Raw genomic sequence first — 24,182 nt, forward strand, 5'->3', positions numbered from 1 at the left:
ACAATTTATTATATGATAAATTGCGTAATAAATTGCCCAAATGGTATAAATTGCCAATATGGCGTGTGTTTGTACCTAGTATAAATCGAGATGTGAAAAAGTTGCAAGTTTGAGGTATGAATATGAACGAATTTGAATGAAAAAGAAATTTGGAATGGTTTTCAATTTTAAATTGTTTGAGTTGTGAATAAGAACAAATTTGAATGGAGGAGAGATTTCAAATGGTTTTATAACCTATATTGTATTAACCTAAATTGAATTGTTGCTGCATATCTGAGACATGAATGTGAACAAATTTGAATTGAAAGGGAATATGAAATGGTTTTATCACCTAAGTTGAATTAATAAAAGTGGCAAGTTTGTGTTATGAATGTCAATTTTGATTGAAAAGAAATTTAAAATGATTTTATAATCTAATTTGAATTTTGTATTGAATGTTGAAGTAAAATTAATGAATTGAATAAATTTGTTATTTATTTGAAGTTGGAGTCACTTGAGAGACAGCTGGGTTGTATTCCCTGTGAACAATGAATTAAATTTTTTTGTTTATACCGGGTGTGCTACCATATACGGTATATAAGAGAGAATCCTGATCTATTTTTCCAATTTTCCAAGACAGTATTAATTTTAGACGTGATATGTTTATTGCAATTTAGTATCTATTAAAATATTGTTTAACGTGACGGTCGCACCGTTGCACAAAAAAATCATTAAATTTTACGTGACGGCCGCACAGTTGCACTAAAAAGCATTAATTATTTTAGAATTTTTACGGACGAACCGTTTTCATCAAAAATATATTCATTGTTTAACGTGACGGCCGCACCGTTTCACAGCAAAATGTTCAGTAAATGAAAAAATGTATTGCAATTTCATTATTTAAAGTGTCGGCCGCACCGTTTCACAGCAAAATGTTTCTTTTTGTTGTATTAAAAAAATTTTTGTATTAAATGTTATTTGTTTTTATCTTTTTTTTCTGTTTTTTTTTTTTGTTTTTTTTTGTTTTTTTTTTATTTTTTTTTATATATTTCCAAATTATAGGATATATTACGAATTTAATAGATTTTTAATGTGTTTTAAAAGTATTGAATGTGTTGGAAAGTAATTAAATTTTCACAAAGCGTGTCAATGTATATGCATACGTCGTTTTAAAATGCACTACGTATATTCTCTTTTCGCCGCGATTTATATGCAGATACCTACACACCTTATACAAATTTATTTATTTGTAATTTTTAGTATACCTTTATTATTTAAAATATTATTGTTGAATTATCTCTGTTTAGTTTAGTCTTAGTGTTAGTTTCTTTTATTAAACAATTTTCTTTTCTCCAAGTATTTAGGTTAGGGTTTTTTCCGATATATTTAGTTGTAGTTTTTAGATATTCCTATTATTTAAGCGATTATCGTATTATCTCTGCTGTAATTACATTTTTTTGTTTAATTTTATTAGAATTCTTCCTTTTCACGCACTGCCACTTTACTTATCTCCCAGAAAAAATGTTCCCACACCACCACCTACCTTGGTCACGGTCGCCATGTGAACTCCTGTTGAACCTCCAGGAAAATCGTTCTCCTTGCGTGCACGCACGCCATCACGCACAGGCACTCTCATTATTTGCGACCACAGATTTTATTTCGGTTTAATATCGTTCTTCTTATTCATTTATGTTGCGGTTTTATAAAAAGTATATAGGAATACAATTTCCACAATAGTTTGGTTTTTTTTTAATCTTTAAATGCAATCACTTATTTCAATTTAATTTTTTCTCCAACCGTGTTCGCCAAGTCCCAAAAATGTGTATCCTCAAAAATGATGGCCGCCTTTTCTTCTTTTTTTGCCGACCTCCCCGTTTCCAACTTGTTTCAACACCTGTTGTCCATTCACAATAGACAACAGGGTTGCACCAAGTAGGAAACAGGGTGAAATCATAAGGCTGCTGTTACAACTCCGCGGTATCAAGCCGATAACAAACCCTGCGGATCTACGAGTTATTGATGGGCTAACTATTTCTTATCAATTTGTTATCGAAGAGGCACATACGAGTTGTTAACTTGCTATCGAAATGCTATTAATTTTCTATCGATTACAAACGTTATCTATGAGCTATTGATTTGAATCCGCGAGTTATCGCTCTTTTATCGAAAATATATTGATTTTGATACCGACGTGTTAAAAAAATTATCAACTTATCAAAAATTGATCGAAATAGTGGCCGATTTGTTATCGGAATGTTATTAATTTGTTTTTGGCGAATATCGATTTGTTATCGAGGACTATCGGTTTATTATGAATCAGATACCGAAAAAACTTCAACATAAAATCGGTGCAAAATCTCGATATCAAGCCGATACGAAACTAATAGGAAGCCGATGACTCCGCGGTATCAAGCCGATAACAAACCGATAACTCGACGACAGTTTCGTTATCGATAATAGGCCAATATTAAAACAACGTGTCGGTATCGGTAGCTCCCCGGTGGGGTAAACATGAAGTAACTCGATAATGCAACCTAAGCCTTCTCCATTGAGCTGAAACAGAAGGGTTTCCCAGCTATACGTCATACCCACCAATCATTAAAGCGTTTGAGCACTGCTACAACAACAACAACATTAAAGCGCTTGAGCACTGCTACAACAACTAAAACAACATTAAAGCGTTTGCTAAGCTGCGGAACTTTAAATTACCTACCGCCGGTTCAGGTGCACCTATACGGGCTAAGGGGTCACACTGGGATACTGCTTTAGCCCAGAACGCAGAGGAACTGAACCTTAATATAGTTACATGGAAACGTTAGTGATGCCTAGGCACTTGATTACACCACAGTCGGCCTTTGAAAGTTGTTTGGTGATCCGAGTTGATGTGGCTGGATATCATTCTATCCACAGCTCCCATACCCGCGATAACTACTCCTAGGAAGGCATTACAGTGATAGGGCCGCTGCAACGTGCGGCTCACATGGGGCTACTGCAAAATAGCGTCTACAACCCTTATCTTCAACCCATACGTGAACCAGTAAACTAACCAACGCTTCCAGATGACTCCCTATACCCAGTCGTTTCTAGATGGAATGAATGAGTTAAAGCTTGCATAGAACGCAGATGTCGCCATACAATATATACAAGTCAACAAGGTCTTAAATAGTCCGTGAGGTGATGCGGTAGCACTTCCAATTACGCTAAAACAATTCGTCTTACAGATTTTGCGAAAATGGTTTTCTTCGAAAGAGCCAGAAATACGATTTTCAGGCGGCTCCTAGAGGTTTTGAGTTCCGCCTTTTGTCTAACAACACCGAAAGAAACGCTCTTGCCTACAAAACTATTTGATCGAGGCTTATAATATGTGTCACAACTTAAATCTCCTATTTCGAGACATTGGTGATGATTCTTGCCTACAAATTGGTGGGACGGGACCTACATGTTTTATGCCGACTCCGATCGTCATCTGCAAGGCAGATGAGTTTTCACTGAGTAGCTTTTCTTGGCGGAAATACACTCGGGGGCGAACCCGCTTAGAAAAACTTTTTTCTAATTGAAAAAACTTGTTTCTAAAATTCCGGGGCGTGAACACAAGATCTTCGGTGCGATAGGCGGAGCATGCTACCATCACACCACGGCGGTCGTCAGATAATCAGACGAAGATATATTCAGATTGCTGGGCATTAGAGTTTAAGGAGGCCAGGTGGTAGTTCAACACGTCTTGAGTTTGAAATACAAGTCTGGAGGAAGGAGGTAGACAGAGACTCTGTGGAGTTGGACGAAAGTGTCCCCATCATGTTCTTGGCGCCTCTTAGTCCTTGGACGATAGTAAATACTTTCTCAATAATTAAAAATTGTGTAGAATAATGTCTTTAAAGGCAGGCTTTTTTCAGCTTCGGATATCAGAGTTTTAAAAGGAATTTAGGTCACATTTGGTCTTGCATATGTTTATATGATACTTCTAAAATACACATTCCTTAGGAATTCCATAGTTTCTAGATAAAGTGAATTCCCAGTGAGGTTCGGTATATACCTCGAGGAGTAGAGAGGAGCCGTTGTGTTCGCCTGAGAACTTGGTCCTATATCGTTGCAGAATGTGTTCCAAACTGTGTTTAGGTCTTTTCGTAAAGAAGCGTACTGCTTCATCTCTATGAAGCTGACTTTGAGATGAAATCGTCGAGAGATGCTGAAATGGATTTAGAGCGCAGCAAAGGGAGCCCAGCACGACAAGCATATTCAGAAGTGAGTTGCATAGCATCGTCCAATATTCTCGTTTGATATCTCATCTCTCTTTAATTTGAGCAAATATGGTGCTATAGACTTCAACAGATTTGTAACTTCTTTTGTATTTATGAAAGCTTGTTAAGGCTTCAAGCACTTTTAATAGCCGAAATCTGATTACCGGTTTTGAGCCTTATGTATTACGTGCTTAGCCTCTATTTCGTTGCGATAGTCACTGCAATCAAAGAATTATTAAACGTCGCCCGTACATCTCGTCTTACACACATTCCTTTCATTCTATTTTCGAAATTTCAAATCATTTGTTATTGTTTTGTTCCTAAAGCGAAATTATTCACGTCCCATAATAACAAAAACAAATCTATTTTTGTAAATTTGGCGCTACATTTTGGATACTTGTAATATGCGAAGAGATGTGTAGGGAGGCGTATGTAAATACATATTTGAGTTTCTAACGTAAGTGTGAGTGGCACATTTATGGCATCCGGTTTATATTTGGAAACTTAATAACCAATTAGTAGATTATATTAATAACATGAAGAAATTACATTTATTTTCGCACCTCAAATAAAGGTGCCCCTCTCAGCTCCGCAACAAGTCCTCACATTGATACACAAGATCTTGGTTCTGCACGGTAGTATCGGACAACAGCGTTTGTCCATGAGTTGAATTAATTTGCATCACACACTGGCCCTTTTGGCGACTGTTGAAGCCATCTGCGTTAAATGATATTATGTATATATCTTAAACGTGGACTATGGCCAAAGTTACCTGTATTCCAATAGCGGACCAAGCCTCTCAATAGTCCTTCATACCCAATCATTTTTTAATCGCTCCTTCTATATGTCTAATAGGTAAGTATGCGGTCTAAAATACTTTCTTAAAGACTGCAGGATACTCTGTGTTGCCCTCCAAGGCTTCGAATAGAGAGGGTTATGCGTAATTACCTAAACCGATGTCCGGTCCATCATTTACAAGAGAAAGTTCTTGGGCATGTTGTGCTACGGGGGTTACTTATAAAGACATGCTAACTATGTTGTCCAAATCATACCAAATCTATGAAAACTCAACTTAAATGTTATTGTTTCTATTCACGAGATGATACAAGATCCCTCAGACCCGCCCTCAGGATCCACCGCGACTGAGACTGACAAGATCAGCTACCTCTTGATTTTACGGGACAGGAAGCTGGTACGAAGGTATATGTAAAGTAGGGTGCTTGCAATAACTTATATTTTCGTGGGAAAATTTAATTCGAAGATTTGAGTGCTGGTTGGTGAACACCCCAAACTACACTCACTATACAAAGAGGGGAATAGGTAAAGAAGCTGCCAGGCTACTGCCGCATCTTCTAAGCGGACAATGGTGGCTGTCCTATGAGGTATTCTTACAGTTAATTTATTGAAATGCCAAGATGCAATAAGGAGTTGAGCTAATGACTGCTTAGGTCATGGGTAATTTGTAAATTGCTGAGCTGCTCTCGACAACTTTTCATTATTTCGGGAGAGAAGTCATTTAGACCCCGGTGGTTTCGCTGACACCCCGACAAATTGTCATGGGAATTTCTTGAGCATTTGCTTGTTACTGAAACGTACCGGAACTACATATATCCGGCAAAGGACCATCAACATCGATAACATTCCCTAAAACTTTCGGATAGTGGGTCATGGGTTGGCCAAGGCTTTAACGGCTGACAATACATTGCTCATATGAGCTCAGAAGTCGAACACGTAAGCTGCTCTTGGTCAACTCATGTTGTTCCACCTGTGATTTTATTTCTCCCTAGCTCGGATTCTCTTAGGTCAGCCGGAATGTTTATTTGATCACCAAAAAGTTAACTGACGCCAAAATTAAGTTTTTCGTAGGTACGCTTCTTGTTAAAAAGAAGACTAGCTAGCTATTTAAAAATATCAATATTTAGTCCTATTTATAAGGAAATCTTTTATGTACCCAGTTTTTTTTGGGTCTTGGCAACCCCAGCGAAATCTTTAGCTTTCCCAACGTAATTTTGAACCCCACCCACCTACCTGTGGCGAATCCTGTTTATTTAGCCGGCGAGGCTCTGGCAGCCCAAATCTTTATGGAGAGAGGGGACTTACACTTTTCCGCTCCTGTTACATATGTGAATACGTAGGCACATATATTTACCAGGTGAGGCTTTGTTCTTCGCCAGAAAAGTGGCGAAGCAAAAGTTTTCCCCAGACAGTCGAACAAATGACTTGGTGGGCTACTACTCTAGTGGTCAGTCGACCAAGTTTGAAAACTGAGGCTACGCGGTTATTCATAATGAATTCTTGTATCAAAAGGCCGGAAAACAAAAGTTTGAACTGAGCGTATAACCTTAACATCTTTCAACTTAAAATCGGTGGACTTTCATTCTAAAATATCGTTTTGGTTTAGAGAATACTGTTGAAATCAATGTTTCTAACACAAACGTCTACAAATTTTGGTATACATAAAAAAAAGGAACCAGGGTCCTTGTAAAATTTAAATTATGTAGGATTATACTATTTTCACCCTTGAGTTACGCAATAATATCCACCTTGGACTGCTTATGATTTCGAGGGCGGCATCCTTGGCCGAATAGTTGCTCCCTAACGTTTCAAGGTGGTACTCTGGTGTAGCTCGGCAGCATAGCGCAACAAAAAAAATCCGTTAGAAAGTCTTCGGAGCTAGACATAGAGCTGCTGGTGATGTTCACGAAGGTATGAGTTCGAAGTCGCATTGCTATAGCTTCTGTGCTGGCATGGTGTATGAGGCTCAGAAGGCGTGGTAGCGACTGGTGGTGAACAGGATTGCTACTGTTCGCACTACGGGAAAAAACTAGATGCCCCCTTTGGCGCGATTAACAATAGGCCAGCGTTGGTGCTCATCGTTAAAACTGTGCCATGAGGTCCATGAGTATTAAAAGATCATGAATAGCAACCGGAAATCGCATTTGTGCGTGACCACAATAATTTAAAGAAATCGTGTCGATAACGAGTATTAGAAGTTAGACCAGAACATCTACGCTTTGTACGAGACATACAGACAAAAGTGTGACCATTTTAAGTACTTAAATTTTTTTTCGGCAGACGCAGCAGTACCAGTCCCTTAGACTGGGGCTAGGTTCGAAGCCTCCCTGAATGAAGGACAGGCCCTCCGGAAGGAGCCGCTTTTGAAATTTTTTGAACGATCCGCGAGACTTTGAGGCAAAACCCCTGGATCTTTCACAAATCGCCAATACGTTGATTCCCTTAAATACATATGTACAAAGAAAACCTTTCCTAAATATTATTTTTTTTAAATAGAAAAAAGCTTTTTAAAGCAAGAACACCGGCGTACACCGGCGCGCCGCCACCGCCGCCGATATAGTAATCGGCGTAAACCTCTAATCCCTATGTCCGTGAAATGAAAATAATAAAATCAACTGATGAGATTATGAGATAACCATATAATTGAGCGTGCCTTAGCGGTGCTCGATAAATTCAAAGAAAGTCAAAAACAAAGATAATGAAAATCATACGTAAATAATTTAAAAAAAAATAATTCAATCCTTCGAGCCGGATTTGAACCAGCGACCTATGGATATCTGCGCTTCAATTTGTATTGAATCGTATGCCTCTACAGTCCACCGCTCTACCAACTGAGCTATCGAAGGCTTGTAAGCTTTGGTGAAAAATCACTCACTTGAGCAACGTCAGTTTGTATTGCTTGTTTTTCACATTCGTGATTTTACAGTCAAAAACACATTTTTTAACAGAGCTCTTGTATTTACATAGGTAATAATGTTCTTTTAACAGAGCTCTGGTATTTACATAGGAAATAAGTAACAAGTGCAGAATACATACATTTGTCAAAATAAAAAATCGGACTTTATAGAGATTTTTATGCTGATTCCAACGGTATATTTCTTTTTTGGTGCAAATGAAAGGTTTGGGGGTGATTCCATGTCAAAAGGCGAAATTATGAATTTTTCAAATCAAAATATCTCCGAAACTAGTGGATGGATTTCAAAAATTAAAAAATCGATAACAATACCTTTCATCTTATGTATATATATCTTTAACTTTTCTAGTCTTTATTTATCAAAAATTTGAAAAAAGCTCTTTTTTGCATTCGTGTACGAGCTGATATTACCTTATAACTCTTATGTTTATTGTTATGTTAGCCGATCCACGGTGATGTCCTTCTGCGTAGTACACCCTTCTGCGCAGATTGTTGTGAATATATAAAGCAGAAGGGTGTACTACGCAGAAGGACATCACCGTAGCGGCAGCCACGGTTATACCACACACCCGGCCTTGGCATAGCGTAGCCCAGGGTTATCTTTTATAAGCGCGGCCGAAGGCCGCCTATGCAGAAAGGTGTTCTACGCAGAATTACTGTGCATGGCGCAGCCGGTGTTGGATCGGCTAACATAACAATAAACATAAGAGTTATAAGGTAATATCAGCTCGTTCACGAATGCAAAATTTTAAATAGTTTACCTTTGACGTATATTTTAACAACAAAAAATTAGCAATGTTATACATTATGTATTTTTGCAATTATTTAATACAACGCATAAACCCATACATACATAAATAACATCATATATATACCTACATACATCGATACAAATAATTGAACTCATATGACACCTTCATTGTTTTTCGCCCCTAAATAATCAAGTTATACCTTCTAATATAAAGATATATATACAAATTAAAGGTAATGAAATTATCTTCAACACGGTAGTATTAAAGTATTTTGTCAATAACACATTTTTTCGGCTTATTATTCGATTTATGATAAGTTAGCAATCATTTTCCCATAAAAACATAATTTTATTATAGAAATTTCTTCTAAATATATATGTTTTATATATCAAACAAAACTTGTTTTATTACCTATCTAAAGACATTACATTTCAAGATTGACTCAACAGTTTCAAAGATATTTTGTTTTAAAAAAATTTAAAATTTACCTTTTGACGTAGAATTACCCCTATAGTTATTATTTGCACCAAAAAAAATTTTACGGTTGAACTCACTATAAACACCACTACCGATACTCATATAATTTTTTTGAATTTAACAAATGTATGTATTCTGCACTTAAGCCGGAAATAATGTTATTTCAACAGATTCTTTTTTTTACATAGGTAATAATGTTAAAGTTTCTCGCCGTGCGGCAGCACTGCATTTTCGAACTGTCAAAGTTTACAGAGCAGATTTGACAATCATGGAAAATGATGAGAAAAATAAATAAATAAAAACTTGTTTTGCTGCAAAGTATCGTACATTTTGTGCTTAAAAATAAATTGTGTTTTGTCTTAGAAAAAAATAATGCTGTCCTGATAGAGCTAATTACAATTGAAGCACTGCACCAAGCATTGTGAGAATTTGCTGATTTCATCAGTGTAAAGTGAACTTATCTTGATCGTAATATTGAATAGTAAAGCAAATAAAAAAGCAGAAAAATTAAGAGAAAACAGCTATTAAATTATGGCGAAACTGGTTTAAATCCACAAAGGCTGTATGCATTTTCATTAAATGATCTGATTAAGTAGCTACCACAACAGGCAACAACAAATTTATCGTAGGGCGGTAGGAGCTTGCATTTGATATCACTTCAATTGACACGCACTCACCCGCGCTTATGTCGATTTTTTGTTAACAAAGGAACTGACCTTTATCACTCTTTTTAATTTGTTAGTAGAAGGTTATATTGGTTCACTGAGTTGTTAATAAAATCTGCAGGTATTTTCGTCAGCGCCCTTAACGTTTTTCAATAACCAACTTTTGATAAGTGTACCTATTATATTAAACAATAAAAGAAAATAAATCAAAACCGTTTGTATATAAGTATATAAACAAAGAAAAACGCAAACAAAAAAAAATAAAAATGTCGCAGACAACAGCAACGACAACAAGTAATGCGAATGGCCTACATAGCAGTTCACCAGCCTTGGAGTGCATATCGTCTGCTACGAATGATGCCGGTGCGGCATACCAAGAGTATCAGCAACAACAAAAATTTCTGGGTATCAATCGCAGCAATGCTGGAGATGCCTCATCAGCGCCAAACGTGGAGGCAATGCGTGAATGGTGGTAAGTTTTCAATGTAAAGCTGAAAAAACGTTTTCTTATTATTTAAATTTAGAGAGCTCGTTTTATGTCTATTCATTAAATAAGCGCATGCATATTATTACCATATTAGATAACTTAACTTTATTTCAAGCATTCTCCATTTTAAATGAGTCATCGGTACGCCTTTTGGTTGATATTGCTTTGTCATTTTGTTAACTTTATAATTATCACTTAAATAATAGATAGGGTCAGCCTACTGCTTTATTGCCGGCTGCGTAAATTCACATGCTATTTCCAAATTAGGTATTTAAATGGTACCTATGATGATTTAGCAATTTTATTGTATAGCTTATTTTTTTTATTACTTAAAGTTGATAAACTTCTTCATAGCTCTGTTCAAATGCTCAGAATCAGAGATCATTGCAGCTTAAAAATTATTTAGGCATTTGACCTTCATCTTTGATCAGGATAGTTAATCAAGGTAGGTAGGTAGGTTGAACTGGCCGGTCCATGAGGACCTCACATAGACTGATTGAGTCCGTAGTGTTACCAGAAGTTTGTTTTAACGACCAAACTGAAAAACCCTATCAAAAACCAGGACCTATGTTATAAAATAACTCCGTCCTCTTGGCAAATACTAGAAGCTTCCTAGGACTTAAGCCACTTGCTGCTTCTAGATCTGACAGCTGTATCACTCCTAATAGCTGGAGTCTTAACCTGGCAAGTGCAGGGCACGAGCACAGAACGTGCTCGATCGTTCCCTCCAACCCGCACTTCCTACACCTGCTATCACTGACCAAGCCTAATTTAAAGGCATGTGACGCCAGAAGGCAGTGTCCAGTCAGAATACCCGTCATGAGTCTACAGTTCTCTCTTTTTAATGATAGAAGCAACTGTGTTAGTCTAAGGTTGTAAGACCTACACATAATCTTCGACACTTTACAGCCCCGCGTTTGAACCCACGCCTTTTCTGCTTGGTCGATCATGTGCACCTCTCGCCTTCGCTTAATCTCGCCCAATCTAATTGGGACGTCTACGGAGCAAGCTTCAAGGGATGCGCCCTTTTTAGCTAATTCGTCCGCTTTTTCATTCCCATCTATTCCCATATGCCCTGGGACCCAATATAGATGTATGCTTCTCCCTGTCCCGATTCTCTCCAGAGACTGCTTACACTCTAACACGCATTTAGATGCTGTGCTATGCGAGATTATTGCCTTAATTGCTGCTTGACTGTCAATATAAAAATTAACACGGTTGCAGCTTAAGCTATTCTCTTCCAGGGTTTCTACTGCTTTGGTTACGGCTAATATTTCCGCTTGGAAAACGCTACAGTAATCCGGCAGCCTGTAGGATCTGCTTAATTCCGGATCAGCGCAGTATACCGCAGACCCTACTCCTTCCACTATTTTGGAAACATCGGTGTACACATGTATCGCCTCGTCCGCCATTTGCGCACCCTTGCGCCAACCGTCCACCTCTATTGTGGCCTTAAGATCTCCCTCAAAGTGCAGGTAGGGAATCATGTAGTCTGTTCGTCTTGTGACTGAGGACGCTATACTACTATGGCCATATGGTCGGCGCTCCAGCTGCCCCGAAGCATCGAGCCTGGTTGCGGTCGTTAACGCTTTGTTCTTTGCTACCAGGTCTACAGGTGGAATGTGCAGAATGGCATACAGTGCAGCCGTCGGGGTTGTTTTCAGGGCTCCCGTAATGCAAAGCATCGATAGTCTGCATACCCCCTCTAATTTTTTGAGGTATGTTGTTTTTTGTGTGGCTTTCCACCAAACAAGAACTCCATAGTTAATCAAACTAAGGCGACTTAAATTGTGGAACGAGATCAAATCAAAACGCTCGCACCAGAGTTGGCCTAGTACCTGATGATGCTAGTAGCGAACCATGATAGATTTATATGATTTGCATACTGTTTTGATTTTAAACAAAAGTCAACAATAACAAAGAAATTAGCTAGAAATCAAAAATATCAAACACATCAACCAATGTAGATCTACAACCAACTAACTTTTACCTTTTTGCGGTTGTTGACTAGCCTCTGTGTTTCATATGTTGTTGTTGTTGTTGTAGCGATTAGGTTACTCCCCGAAGGCTTTGGGGAGTGTTATCGATGTGATGGTCTTTTGTCGGATACAGATCCGATACGCTCCGGTAACACAGCACCATTAAGGTGCTGGCCCGACCATATCGGGAACGATTTATATGGCCACATTGAACCTTCAGGCCATCCCTCCCTCCCCACCCCCAAGTTCCATGAGGAGCTTGGGGTCGCCAGAGCCTCGTCTGTTAGTGAAACGGGATTCGCCGCTCGAAGGTGAGGTTGACAATTGGGTTGGAGAAGCTATATATTCCGCTACACAACCCCTTGAATCCCTGTGTTTCATATAGAGAACGGTGGTACAGCGCTTCACGGTAAAAGTTGCCAAATATTTCTAAAGCGTTATACTATGTACATAGATCTATACCCAATATGTTAGAAATTCCTAATGAGCTTGTATCCTTCCCCTGAACACTTTCTTCTATGTATATGTGTATGTTTACATATGTAATTGCGTTGTGAACTAGTAAATGATGCCTCTTTTTTCAATTCGAAACCGTTTTAGCCCTTTTTATTGAGAACACTGGACGTTGGTAAATTTCTTGTGACATGTCCGCATTAGATGTCGGCATTGGCGGATGAGCAAACGGTTTTATTTTCACTGACCCAGGGGGATTTCCTCTAAACGGCTCAGTGGTGTTGCCTCAAGGCTTTATGAGAAATAGCTCAATACATATTGTTGTTGTTCCTGTTGTACTTGCTGTTTCAACAGGGATGGACCAGAGAGTAAGATTTTAACCTATTACAGTATCCAGTTGAGCTAGAGTGTCGGGCGCCTCCCTGTAGAGGTTGCTTTCCTTAATTGCGAGTTCATGGTATTTGTCTTTAAGAACGGGGTTCTTCGGACAATACCTGGTGGAAATGGCGGATTTCGGCAGCGCTTACAGAGATGACTTCTTAGGCTCCGGGGAGACGCTACAATAACAACAACAACAACAGTGTTGAGATTAGCCGTGGTTTTTTTTTACACGCGTATACGTTTGCGCGTAAAAAACGCTTATCCTCGCTTAGATAATGCTTAGGAGACCCATCTAGCGGCAGTGGTTTTATAACTAGCTACAGCACAGGGTGTACCGAAAAGCGGAGATAGAAACCTCTGTTGTATGTCTGCGTATAACATATAGCTGAATCAGTTGCAATGAATTGTGTTCACGCACCATTTTAAGAGGTGATACATAGAATTAGCGTAGAGGTGAAACATACACATATTTCAGTTACATCTGAGTATAATGCGTATTGAAATTTAGTAGTACTAATTTTATGCACAGCAATTTCAGGGGAGTATTTAAAGTTTGACGCTTAGCAGTACATATAAAGTTTAAGCGTAAACGTCTAAATGTATAAAAAAACACAGCTATTGTTAAAGTTAACAGTGGGCAAAGTTAACTTCTAGGAACTGTACTAACGCCATATTTATTGAATGAGTTTGCCTCGGTATAGTATACACTCCAGAGTCGTGCTGACCTCGAATAAGTTAAGTGAGTATTCCATAGTAAGTTACCCTGAATGATCACGATTATGTTTCCCAGTTTTTTTAAGACACTCTGCATTTTTTTCTTACTGGGTAGAATAAAGTCACATGAATGCAAGGCGAATTCATTAGAGGTGGTGTTATCCCATCAGCTGATTGCTTCTTCTTGATAATTTTCCATACAAAGTCTTGTACAACAAAATGTCAGTTAATCGAAATCTATGAAAAATTTCTTTTGACTTGACATTCATCTGCATGGCGAATTGATTGAATTCGCTTTGCCAACACCTGGTATAGATTCGCCTTGCATGAATGCTTGTTGATACAAATTCGCTTTGGTATCAGTTTCACTGACAACAGCCCGACCTACAACTTGGCCATATTAATAATAAACAAGTGAATTAAGATTTACGACAACAACAAAGATAAAGCTAAATCGATTTAATTTTAATTAATAATATTAAAAAATGTAACAATTAACGCACGATGAATGCTAAAAGTCAAAGCTGCTTATCAGTTGTTATGCTTGACAAAAACAGCAAAAAAAAAAAAAAAACCGTGGAGTGAGGTTGAATTTGATTTAAATATTGCGCATTATTTTGCTATTTTTCATTTTTTTATTAAACAATCACAGTTTGTCTGTGCAAAAAATGTTGTGATCATGTAAGCAGCGCTAATAAACGTGATCATCCGGTATTGCCTTTGTCTGAGCAGTGATTGCCCAAAGCTGCGATTATTAAACAAAAAAACATGTAATTTCCAATCAAGAAATATTTTTATAACTACATGAAATGTTATGTATACATATATGCATGCTTGGTAAAAAGCTAACAACAAAAAGCAAAGCGTTGATTTACTTTAACTTTTACTTTACTTTTAAATAAATATTGTTTACAAATGCAAGCCATTAAACCAAAATGTATTTAATAATAAATAGTAATATAGTAACTCACAATCAAAGTGGGATAGAGAAAACTATTTTTTTTCTCAAATAAGAATCAAAACTTTTTCTGTTATCGAATAACTGAAATTTCGATAAAAATTTAGAAACAAAATTTAAATATTTAGAACGCTTAAAAAATTAATATTTTTGGACGAATATTTTTTGTGATTTTTTATTTCAAGAACTTTTATAAAACCAAACATTTTTAAGAAAAATGTATTTTTCTGCGAAAAAGAATTTTTAATTGAAATCAAAGAAAAAATCAAAGGTCTTTTTGTTTGTAGAACTAAATGCGTACGGGACTTGTTTATCAAAACTAATTTTTTTTGGGGAACACAAAATTTGATACATGTAAATGCAATGTGATTCAAAAAAAAACTTTTCTGTAAATCAACAATTTTTTTCTAAAAATATTTTTTTATTACAAAAAAAATTGTAAAGCGAACTTAAAAACAGTATGAATTCATATTAAATAAATAAAAAATTAAATCTTGAACGTAAAACTTTTACTCAAAAGCTTACATTTTTTATAAAAAACGATTTATTTTGAAGGCAGTGCATTGCTTTTTTTTATAAAAAAATTTAAGTTTTAACAAGTTTATATAAAAAATAATTTATTTTGAAGATAATGAATTTAATTTTAGAAAATTTTTAGTTTTGAATAATTTCTATAAAAAAATAATTTATTTTGAAGATAATGAAATAAATGTTTTTAAAATTTGTAGATTTGAAAAATTTCTATAAAAAAATTTAATAAAAAATATTTTCTATTACAAAATTTTAAAGTTGTACAGGAAACGAAACTTGTTTTCTAAAAACATTGTCCTTTCTCGCAAACATTTATCCGCAGTTGTCTGTTAAACTTCGATTCATTTTTTATTCTTTTAAATTCAAAATGCACTATAATTTTCATTGAAAACAAACTTTTTTTAAAAACCAAGTCTTTTCTGCAAATCAAATAATTTTTTATTTGGTTACAAACAGTGGAATTTTAATAAAAATATAAGTAAACAAATAAGGAAGGCTAAGTTCGGGTGTAACCGAACATTACATACTCAGCTGAGACCTTTGGAGACAAATGTACGAAAATGAACCTAGGGTAACCCTGGAATGTGTTTGTATGACATGGGTATCAAATGGAAGGTATTAAAGAGTATTTTAAGAGGGAGTAGGCCATAGTTCTATGGGTGGACGGCATTTAGGGATATCGCCATAAAGGTGGCCCAGGGCTGGCTCTAGAATTGGTTTCTACAATATCGGTATCAAATGAAAGGTGTTAATGATTATTTTAAAAAGGAATGGGCCTTAGTTCTGTAGGTGGACGCCTTTTCGAGATATCGCCATAAAGGTGGACCAGGGGTGACTCTATAATGTGTTTGTACGATATGGGTATCCAATTAAAGGTACTAATGAGGGTTTTAAAAGGGAGTGATGGTAGTTGTATATGTGAAGGGGTTTTCGAGATATCGACCAAAATGTGGACCAGGGTGACCCAGAACATCATCTGTCGGATGCCGCCAATTTATTTATATATGTAATACCACGAACAGTATTCCTGCCGAGATTCCAAGGGCTTCTGATTTCGCCCTGCAGAACTTTTTCATTTACTTCTACTTAATATGGTAGGTGTGACACCCATTTTACAAATGATTTTTCTAAAGATATTTTGCGTCAATAACCCAATCCAATTACCATATTTCATCCTTTTTTTCGTATTTGGTATAGAATTATGGATTTTTTTTTAATTTTTCGTAATTTTCGACATCGAAAACGTGGGCGTGGTGATAGTCGGACTTCAACCATTTTTTATACCAATACAAAGTGAGTTCAGATAAGTGCGTGAACTGAGTTTTTGCTCAAGTTATCGTGTTAAGGGCCGAGCGGAAGGACAGACGGTCGACTTTGTACAAAAACTGGGTGTGGCTTCAACCGATGTCGCCTTTTTTCACAGAAAACAGTTATCGTCCTAGAATCTAAGCCCCTACCAAATTTCACAAAGATTGGTAAATATTTGTACGACTTATGGCATTAAAAGTATCCTAGACAAATGAAAAGAAAAAGGCCTGCGCCACTCCCATTTTAAAATTTTCTTTTATTTTTGTACTTTGTTGCACCATATCATTACTGGAGTTGAATGTTGACATAATTTACTTATATACTGTAAAGATATTAAATTTTTTGTTAAAATTTGACTTGAAAACATTTTTTTTTAAAGTGGGCGTGGTCGTTCTCCAATGTTGCTTATTTTATTAAGCATACATATAGTAATAGGAGTAACGTTCTTGCCAAATTTCATCATGATATCTTCAACGACTGCCAAATTACAGCTTGCAAAACTTTTAAATTACCTTCTTTTAAAAGTGGGCGGTGCCACGCCCATTGTCCAAATTTTTACTAGTTTTCTATTCTGCGTATTAAGTTCAACTCACCTACCAAGTTTAATCGCTTTATCCGTCTTTGGTAATGAATTATCGAACGTTTTCGGTTTTTCGAAATTTTCGATGTCGAAAAAGTGGGCGTGGTTATAGTCCGATATCGTTCATTTTAAAAAGCGATCTGAGATGAGTGCCCAGGAACCTATATACCAAATTTCATCAAGATACCCCAAAATTTACTCAAGTTATCGTGTTAACGGACGGACGGACATGGCTCAATCACATTTTTTTTCGATCCTGATTATTTTGATATATGGAAGTCTATATCTATCTCGATTCCTTTATATACATATGTACAACCAACCGTTATCCAATCAAAGTTAATATACTCTGTGAGCTATGCTCAACTCAATATAATTAAAATTTCAGCAAAAATTTGTAAAAATATAATTTCTTGTGAAAATATAAATTTACAATATAATTAATAAATAATTTTTGAAATTTATTTAATTTAAGGTCACCATTTTTCCCTAAATTTAAATTTTAAACTTTTTGTAAAATATGTTTGAAAAAAAAAATGTTAAAAAATCGTATATTTTAATTGGGAGTACTTTTCAATGAAATGTAATTTTTTGGTAAATATTTACAATTTTTATTAAAATTTGAAATATGTATAAAAACTTATCGTATACATGCTCTCAAGGCGAATTCAGTAGCAGGTGTTGTAACAGCTGATTGCTTCTTCTTGATTATTTGCCATACAGCGCCTGTGTCAATTAACCGAAATCAATTAAAATTTTCTTTTGACTTGACATTCTTCTGCCCGGCGAATTGGTTGAATTCGCTTTGCCTTCATTTTGTATAGGTTCGCCTAGCATACTTTAACTAGGCTGTAGCTATTCGTCCGGAAAATTCAGTACACAAATTAAAATTTTTTGTTGTAGTTTTTTAAGATTTTGTTGTTGTTTTTTTATACCTTTCATGAAAATGAAATGGTATATTAACTTTGGTCCTATGTTTGTAACGTTGAGAAATATAAGATAGACTCACCATTAAGTATACCGAATTGATCGGGGCGACGAACTGAGTTGATATAGCCATGTCCGTCTGCCCGTCCGTCTGTCCGTCCGTCTTTCTGTTTGAACACAAACTAGTCCCTCAAATTTTGAGATATCTCAATGAAATTTGGCACAAGGATGTATTTTTGTATTATATTAAACATTTGTCGGATCCGGTAGGATCGGACCACTATAACATATATCTCCCATAAAACCGATCGTTCAGATAAGACGATTTTGGTCATTCCTGCCGCAATTTAGAAAGTATAAACGTGAAACTCTCGGTGATATTTATTCTAATATGTCATAGAAGATTTCATGAAAAACCCATTTCGATCGGAGCTATATATAATATATATCCCATACAACCGATCGTTCAGACAGAAAGATTTTTGGCCATTTCTCCCTTATTTTTCAATATAAAAACGTGAAACTTGGTGATATATATTCTAATATATCATAGAAGATTTCCTGTAAAAATCATTTCGATCGGAGCTATATATAATATATATCCCATACAACCGATTTTTATTTTATATTTATCTTAAAAATCGTTTAGGTATGTACATCTGTTCACTATATATTTCTTATCTTATACATCCGATTATTTGGAGATTACGAACGGGATAAGATTATTTTTCAGTCCCATTCAGGAAAGGTATGAAGTCTTCGTCACAGCCGAAGACAGCCCCGTCCTTACTTGTTTTCATTTTACTTCAATCCGGGAGATAGGAAAAAGCGTTTTTTCAGATGGAAAGCCATTTGCAACAAATTAACAGTACAAAAATGATTGTGAATGCAGCGAAATTTTGTTTATTAGAACGTCGTTTTAACCACCCTTTACTAGCGCCATATAGCGTCTTCCCAGTCCTCCTCACAGTAAAATTTGTGCAATTATGGTAAAAATATTGGGTCTCATTTTAGCTTAAATATACTGTTTGCAATTCTCCCCGTAGCCTCATAGTCAGGCGATCTTTATAAATCGCACGATCGCTTAATCGCTGAAACCTTTACATTTAACTTTGTTTACTCCTCCACACTTAACCCGATATCACTTTAAACATTTTATGAGCGTCTACTTGTTATTTTAATCTGTTTTTTTTTTTATTTAAGTTATATTTATTTAAAATTTTAACATGCGTGGCACGTTTTCATCAGCGCAACTTGAAATAACCCAAGCAAATTTCAAATGCAAACGAATGTACCCGGCAGCGTGTTGAAATAAAATTGTTTGCCTTCAAATTGCAAAATCCATTTGCCCTTAAGAACAAGTACCAATTGCAAAACGATTTACCTACCCCGCCTTAAACAGAAGACATTCAATACAATGGAGAGTAAGTGGCAGTGATCGTGTACTAGAGGTTTACGCCGATCACTTTATCGGCGGCGGCGGCGTAGACTCTATTATATACCGGAGGCGGTGGCGTGGGCGGCGCGCCGGCTTACGCCGGTGTTCTTACTTTAAAAAGCTTGATTTTTCTATTTAAAAAAATAATATTTAGGAAAGGTTTTGTTTGTATGTATTTAAGGAAATCAACGTGTTGGCCATTTCGGAAAGATCCGGGGTTTTTGCCTCAAGATCTCGCAGACCGTTAAAAAATTTTCAGGAGTAGCTCCTTGCTGAGGGATTGTCCCTCGTTCGCTTACTCCAGAGAGGCTTCGAACCTAACCCCGGTCTATGGAACTGGTACTGCTGCGTCGGCTGAAAAGAAATAGAGATACATAAAATAGTCACACCTTTGTCTGTATATCTCGTGCAATGCATAGTTTCACCTAGGGTTAACTCCTAATAATCGTCGCGAACACAATTTCTTTAAATCATTTGTGGCTCCTTGGCGGTCACGCACAAAGGCGACTTACGGTTGCTATTAATGGTCTATTAATACTTATGACTCTCGTAGCACAGGGCGCCTCCAGTGTTCTCGGCTGTTTTTAAGAGCTACAATTCCCGATGTGCGAACAGTAGCAATCCCTACAATCAGTCGCTACCACGCCTCCTGACCCTCACACCATATGCCAGTACAGAAGCTATAGGACTGCGACTTCGAACTCATACCTTCGTCGACTTCACTTTCCTAGAAGCTCTAGGTGTAGCCCCGAAGACTTTCCAATGGATGCTTTTGTCGTGCTATGCTGCCGAGCTACACCAGAGAAACGCCATGAAACGTTAGGGAGTGACTATTCGGCCAAGGATGCCGCCTTCGAAATCATAAGCAATCTAAGTGGAAGTCATTGCGTAATGGGTGAAAATCGTATAATCGTCGGCGCATCTGCATGATTAAAATTTTACAAGGACCCTGGATAAAATTTTTAAAATGTAGACCAAAGTTTGCAGACGTTTGTGTTCACAACATTGATTTCAATAGTCTTCCTTAAATCAAAACGATATTTTAGAATGAGAGTCGACTGATTTTAAGTTGAAAATGTTTACTGCTGTTTTCCGGCCTTATGATATAACAGCTCATTATGGATGACCGCGTAGCTTCAGTTTTCAGACTAGTTCGAATGTTCACTACGTTAGGGTAGTAGCACACACGGTCATTAGTTCGACTGTCTTCGGAAAGATTTTGCTTCACCACTTTGAGTGTTCTTGCGAAGGACAAAGCCTCACCTGGTAAATATATGTGCCTACGTATACACATTTGTAAAAGGAGCCGTAACGTGTAGTTGATATTTAAACTTGGTTGATAGGCTATATCAATGTGATTCACTCCAAAGGACTAGTTTTGGATAGGACCGCCAACTTTAGGAAATGTCAAACCGGGAGACTTGGGTGTTGAAGGATGAAGTGTGAAAATCAAAATTAAAATTTCAGACGCTATTGTATAATTTCGCAAATAAACAACAGATGTTTGAATGTAAGACCAAGCGATTTTTCAAACCCTTCTCATACATACATATATCCTCAACTTAAGTATGAGGTAAGAATCATTTCAATGGACTGTTTATGCCCCTAGAACCTGCTAAAGGATTTTGAATCACTGATTTCGATTATTCTTTCAGCCAATCGCAATATAACATTTTTAAAAAAAATCGGCACCTTTTTTGGGTATTTTGGTTTTTTTTACAACTTGAGGACAATTTGAAAACAATTTGAAACGCCTTGGGTCATTTTATTTGAATTCATTGTTCATTATTAATTTTTTGAAAAAATATGCAAAGTGAGCATATAAATTTATTATATAACTTTTCTTTTAGTGTTTTGGTTTAATAACTTGGTGAATTGGGTGATGGAAAGTCCGTGTTAAGCAGACATCGAAAACGCCTGTTTTTGTAAATAACTTTTGAACATTTAGAACGAGTTAAATTTCGCAATTAGTATCTTATAACTGGCAGTTATGCGCATCCTTTGATACCACTTTCGACCATATCCGACCAATTTTCGACATGAACAATAAATGGCCTATACATTCTTAAACGAGTAGAAAATATAGTAACGCGCCGGACGCCGCCGCCGCCGCGCCGATATTTTTGACTTTCGGCGGCGGCGTGCGAAAACGACCCTAATCGGCGGCGGCGGCGGCGTTTATCGGCGGCGTATATCTACCTCCACACGACTTAACCCGCTATCACTTTAAACATTTTATGAGCGTCTACTTGTTATTTTAATCTGTTTTTTTTTTCATTTAAGTTATATTTATTTAAAATTTTAACATGCGCGGCACGTTTTCATCAGCGCAACCAGAAATAACCCAAACAAATTTCAAATGCAAATGAATGCACCCGGCAGCGTGTTGAAATAAAATTGTGCCTTCAAATTGCAAAATCCATTTGCCCTTAAGAACAAGTAGCAATTGCAAACCGATTTACCTACCCCGCCTTAAACAGAAGACATCCAATACAATGGAGAGTAGGTGGCAGTGATCGTGTACTGGAGGCATCACGTTTCAATTAAAAAGCACACAACTAGGCACTGGAGTGGCATGCGCTAGCCAACAACACAGGCGCGGTTGTGGCTCTATGAAATCATTATAGGAAATTTAAAGCTCAATTTTTACCCAATTCGATTAACTCAGCACCCACTTACCCGTCTTTGTTGTAGTCGAAGTTACTGCAAAGCTCATCACATTTAATTGAGCTTTGAATTTGTCTGTGCTGTGCTTGCCACTTGTTCAATAGAAGCAAACTACTTTGAAAAAACAAAAAAAAAAAACTTTTTTAAGTGTGCATACCAGTCGTCATCTCAACCGCTTCATCACCCACTCACACTTGAGCAGCATTAGAAACGATCTACAGCACCTAAACGTTTTTCCGCGATATTGTGATTGACAGCTCATTGGAAGGCGACAAAAAACTGCTACTTCCCGCCCTCGTCATTTCGCATCACTTTTCAAATTTATCACAGCTTGCATGATGAGCGATGAGCTTACAGGCGGCTCCGGTCGTTTGACGTTCGTAAGTGTAAATGAATTATCTAAATACTTTGACTCCTCATTTTTGCGGCCAACGAGCCGTCAACTACTATTTTTATACTCAGCGGAGCAGAGCTCGCAGAGTATATTAATTTTGTTCGCATAACGGTAATCCGTCACGGCATAAACTATTCGAGTTAGATATAGACTTTTATATACCAAAATGATCTGGGCGAAAAAATAAATTTATTTAGCCATGCCCGTCCGTCCGTCTGTCCGTTAACACGATAACTTGAGTAAATTTTGAGGTAATTTGGTGAAATGTGGTATTTAAGTTCCTGGGCACTCATATCAGATCGCTATTTAAAATGAACGAAATCGGACCATAACCACGAAGACGGCTAAAGCGATGAAACTTGGTAGATGGGTTTACCTTATGACGCAGAATAGAAAATTAGTAAAATTTTGGACAATGGGCGTGGCACCGCCCACTTTTAAAAGAAGGTAATTTTAAAGTTTTGCAAGCTGTAATGTTACAGTTGTTGAAGATATCGTGATGAAATTTGGCAGGAACGTTTCTCTTATTACTATATGTGTGCTAAATAAATATTAGCAAAATCGGATTACGAACACGCCCACTTTTAAAAAAAAAATTTTTTAAAGTCAAAGTTTAATAAAAAATTGAATATCTTTACAATATATAAGTAAATTATGTCAACATTCAACTCCAGTAATGATATGGTGCAACAAAATACAAAAATAAAAGAAAATTTCAAAATGGGCGTGACTCCGCCCTTTTTCATTTAATTTGTCTAGAATACTTTTAATGCCATAAGTCGAACAAAAATTCACCAATCCTTGTGAAATTCTATGACGATAACTGTTTTCTGTGAAAATGGGAGAAATCGGTTGAAGCCACGCCCTGTTTTTATACACAGTCGACCGTCTGTCCTTCCACTCGGCGGTTAACACGATAACTTGAGCAAAAATCGATATATCTTTACTAAACTTAGTTCACGTACTTACCTGAACTCACCTTATTTTGGTATAAAAAATGACCGAAATCCGACTATGACCACGCCCACTTTTTCGATATCGAAAATTACGAAAAATTAAAACAAAATGCCATAATTCTATACCAAATATGAAAAAAGGGATGAAACACGGTAATTGGATTGGTTTATTGACGCAAAACATAACTTTGGAAAAAACATTTGTAAAATGGGTGTGACACCTACCATATGAAGTAGAAGAACATGAAAAAGTTCTGCAGGGCGAAATCAAAAGCCTTTTGAATCTTAGCAGGAACAGTATCGTGGTATTACATATATAAATAAATTAGCGGTACCCGACAGATGATGTCTGGGTCACCCTGGTCCACATTTTGGTCGTTATCTCGAAAACGCCTTCACGTATACAACTAAGGGCCACTCCCTTTTAAAACCCTCAATAGTACCTTTAATTTGATACCCATATCGTACAAACACGTTATGGAGTCACCCCTGGTCCACCTTTATGGAAAGGGCGTCCACCTATAGAACTAAGGCCTACTCCCGTTTAAATAATCATTAACACCTTTCATTTGATACCCATATCGTACAA

The 24,182-nt window shown here is 36.7% G+C and overlaps 1 protein-coding gene and 1 non-coding gene across 2 annotated transcripts in view; one reads left to right on the plus strand and one right to left on the minus strand.

Moving 5' to 3' along the window:
- Window positions 1–7,751: 7,751 nt before the first annotated feature.
- Window positions 7,752–7,858, minus strand: TRNAY-GUA (transfer RNA tyrosine (anticodon GUA)). The gene is made up of 2 exons: window positions 7,822–7,858; window positions 7,752–7,787 (listed from the first exon to the last, which is right to left on the minus strand). It is a non-coding gene; the product is annotated as a tRNA-Tyr (tRNA).
- A 1,594-nt stretch (window positions 7,859–9,452) lies between these two features.
- Window positions 9,453–24,182, plus strand: part of Nadk1b (NAD kinase 1b) — a 137,915-nt gene continuing 123,185 nt past the window's right edge. The window contains exon 1 of the mRNA XM_067771409.1: window positions 9,453–10,292. Coding sequence (XP_067627510.1) covers window positions 10,087–10,292 — 206 coding nt within the window. The 5' untranslated portion in view covers window positions 9,453–10,086. The remainder of the gene's footprint in view (window positions 10,293–24,182) is intronic.

The sequence above is a fragment of the Eurosta solidaginis genome, chromosome 3 (genome assembly GCF_040869045.1).
Source record: "Eurosta solidaginis isolate ZX-2024a chromosome 3, ASM4086904v1, whole genome shotgun sequence".
In the NCBI taxonomy this organism is placed as follows: domain Eukaryota; kingdom Metazoa; phylum Arthropoda; class Insecta; order Diptera; family Tephritidae; genus Eurosta; species Eurosta solidaginis.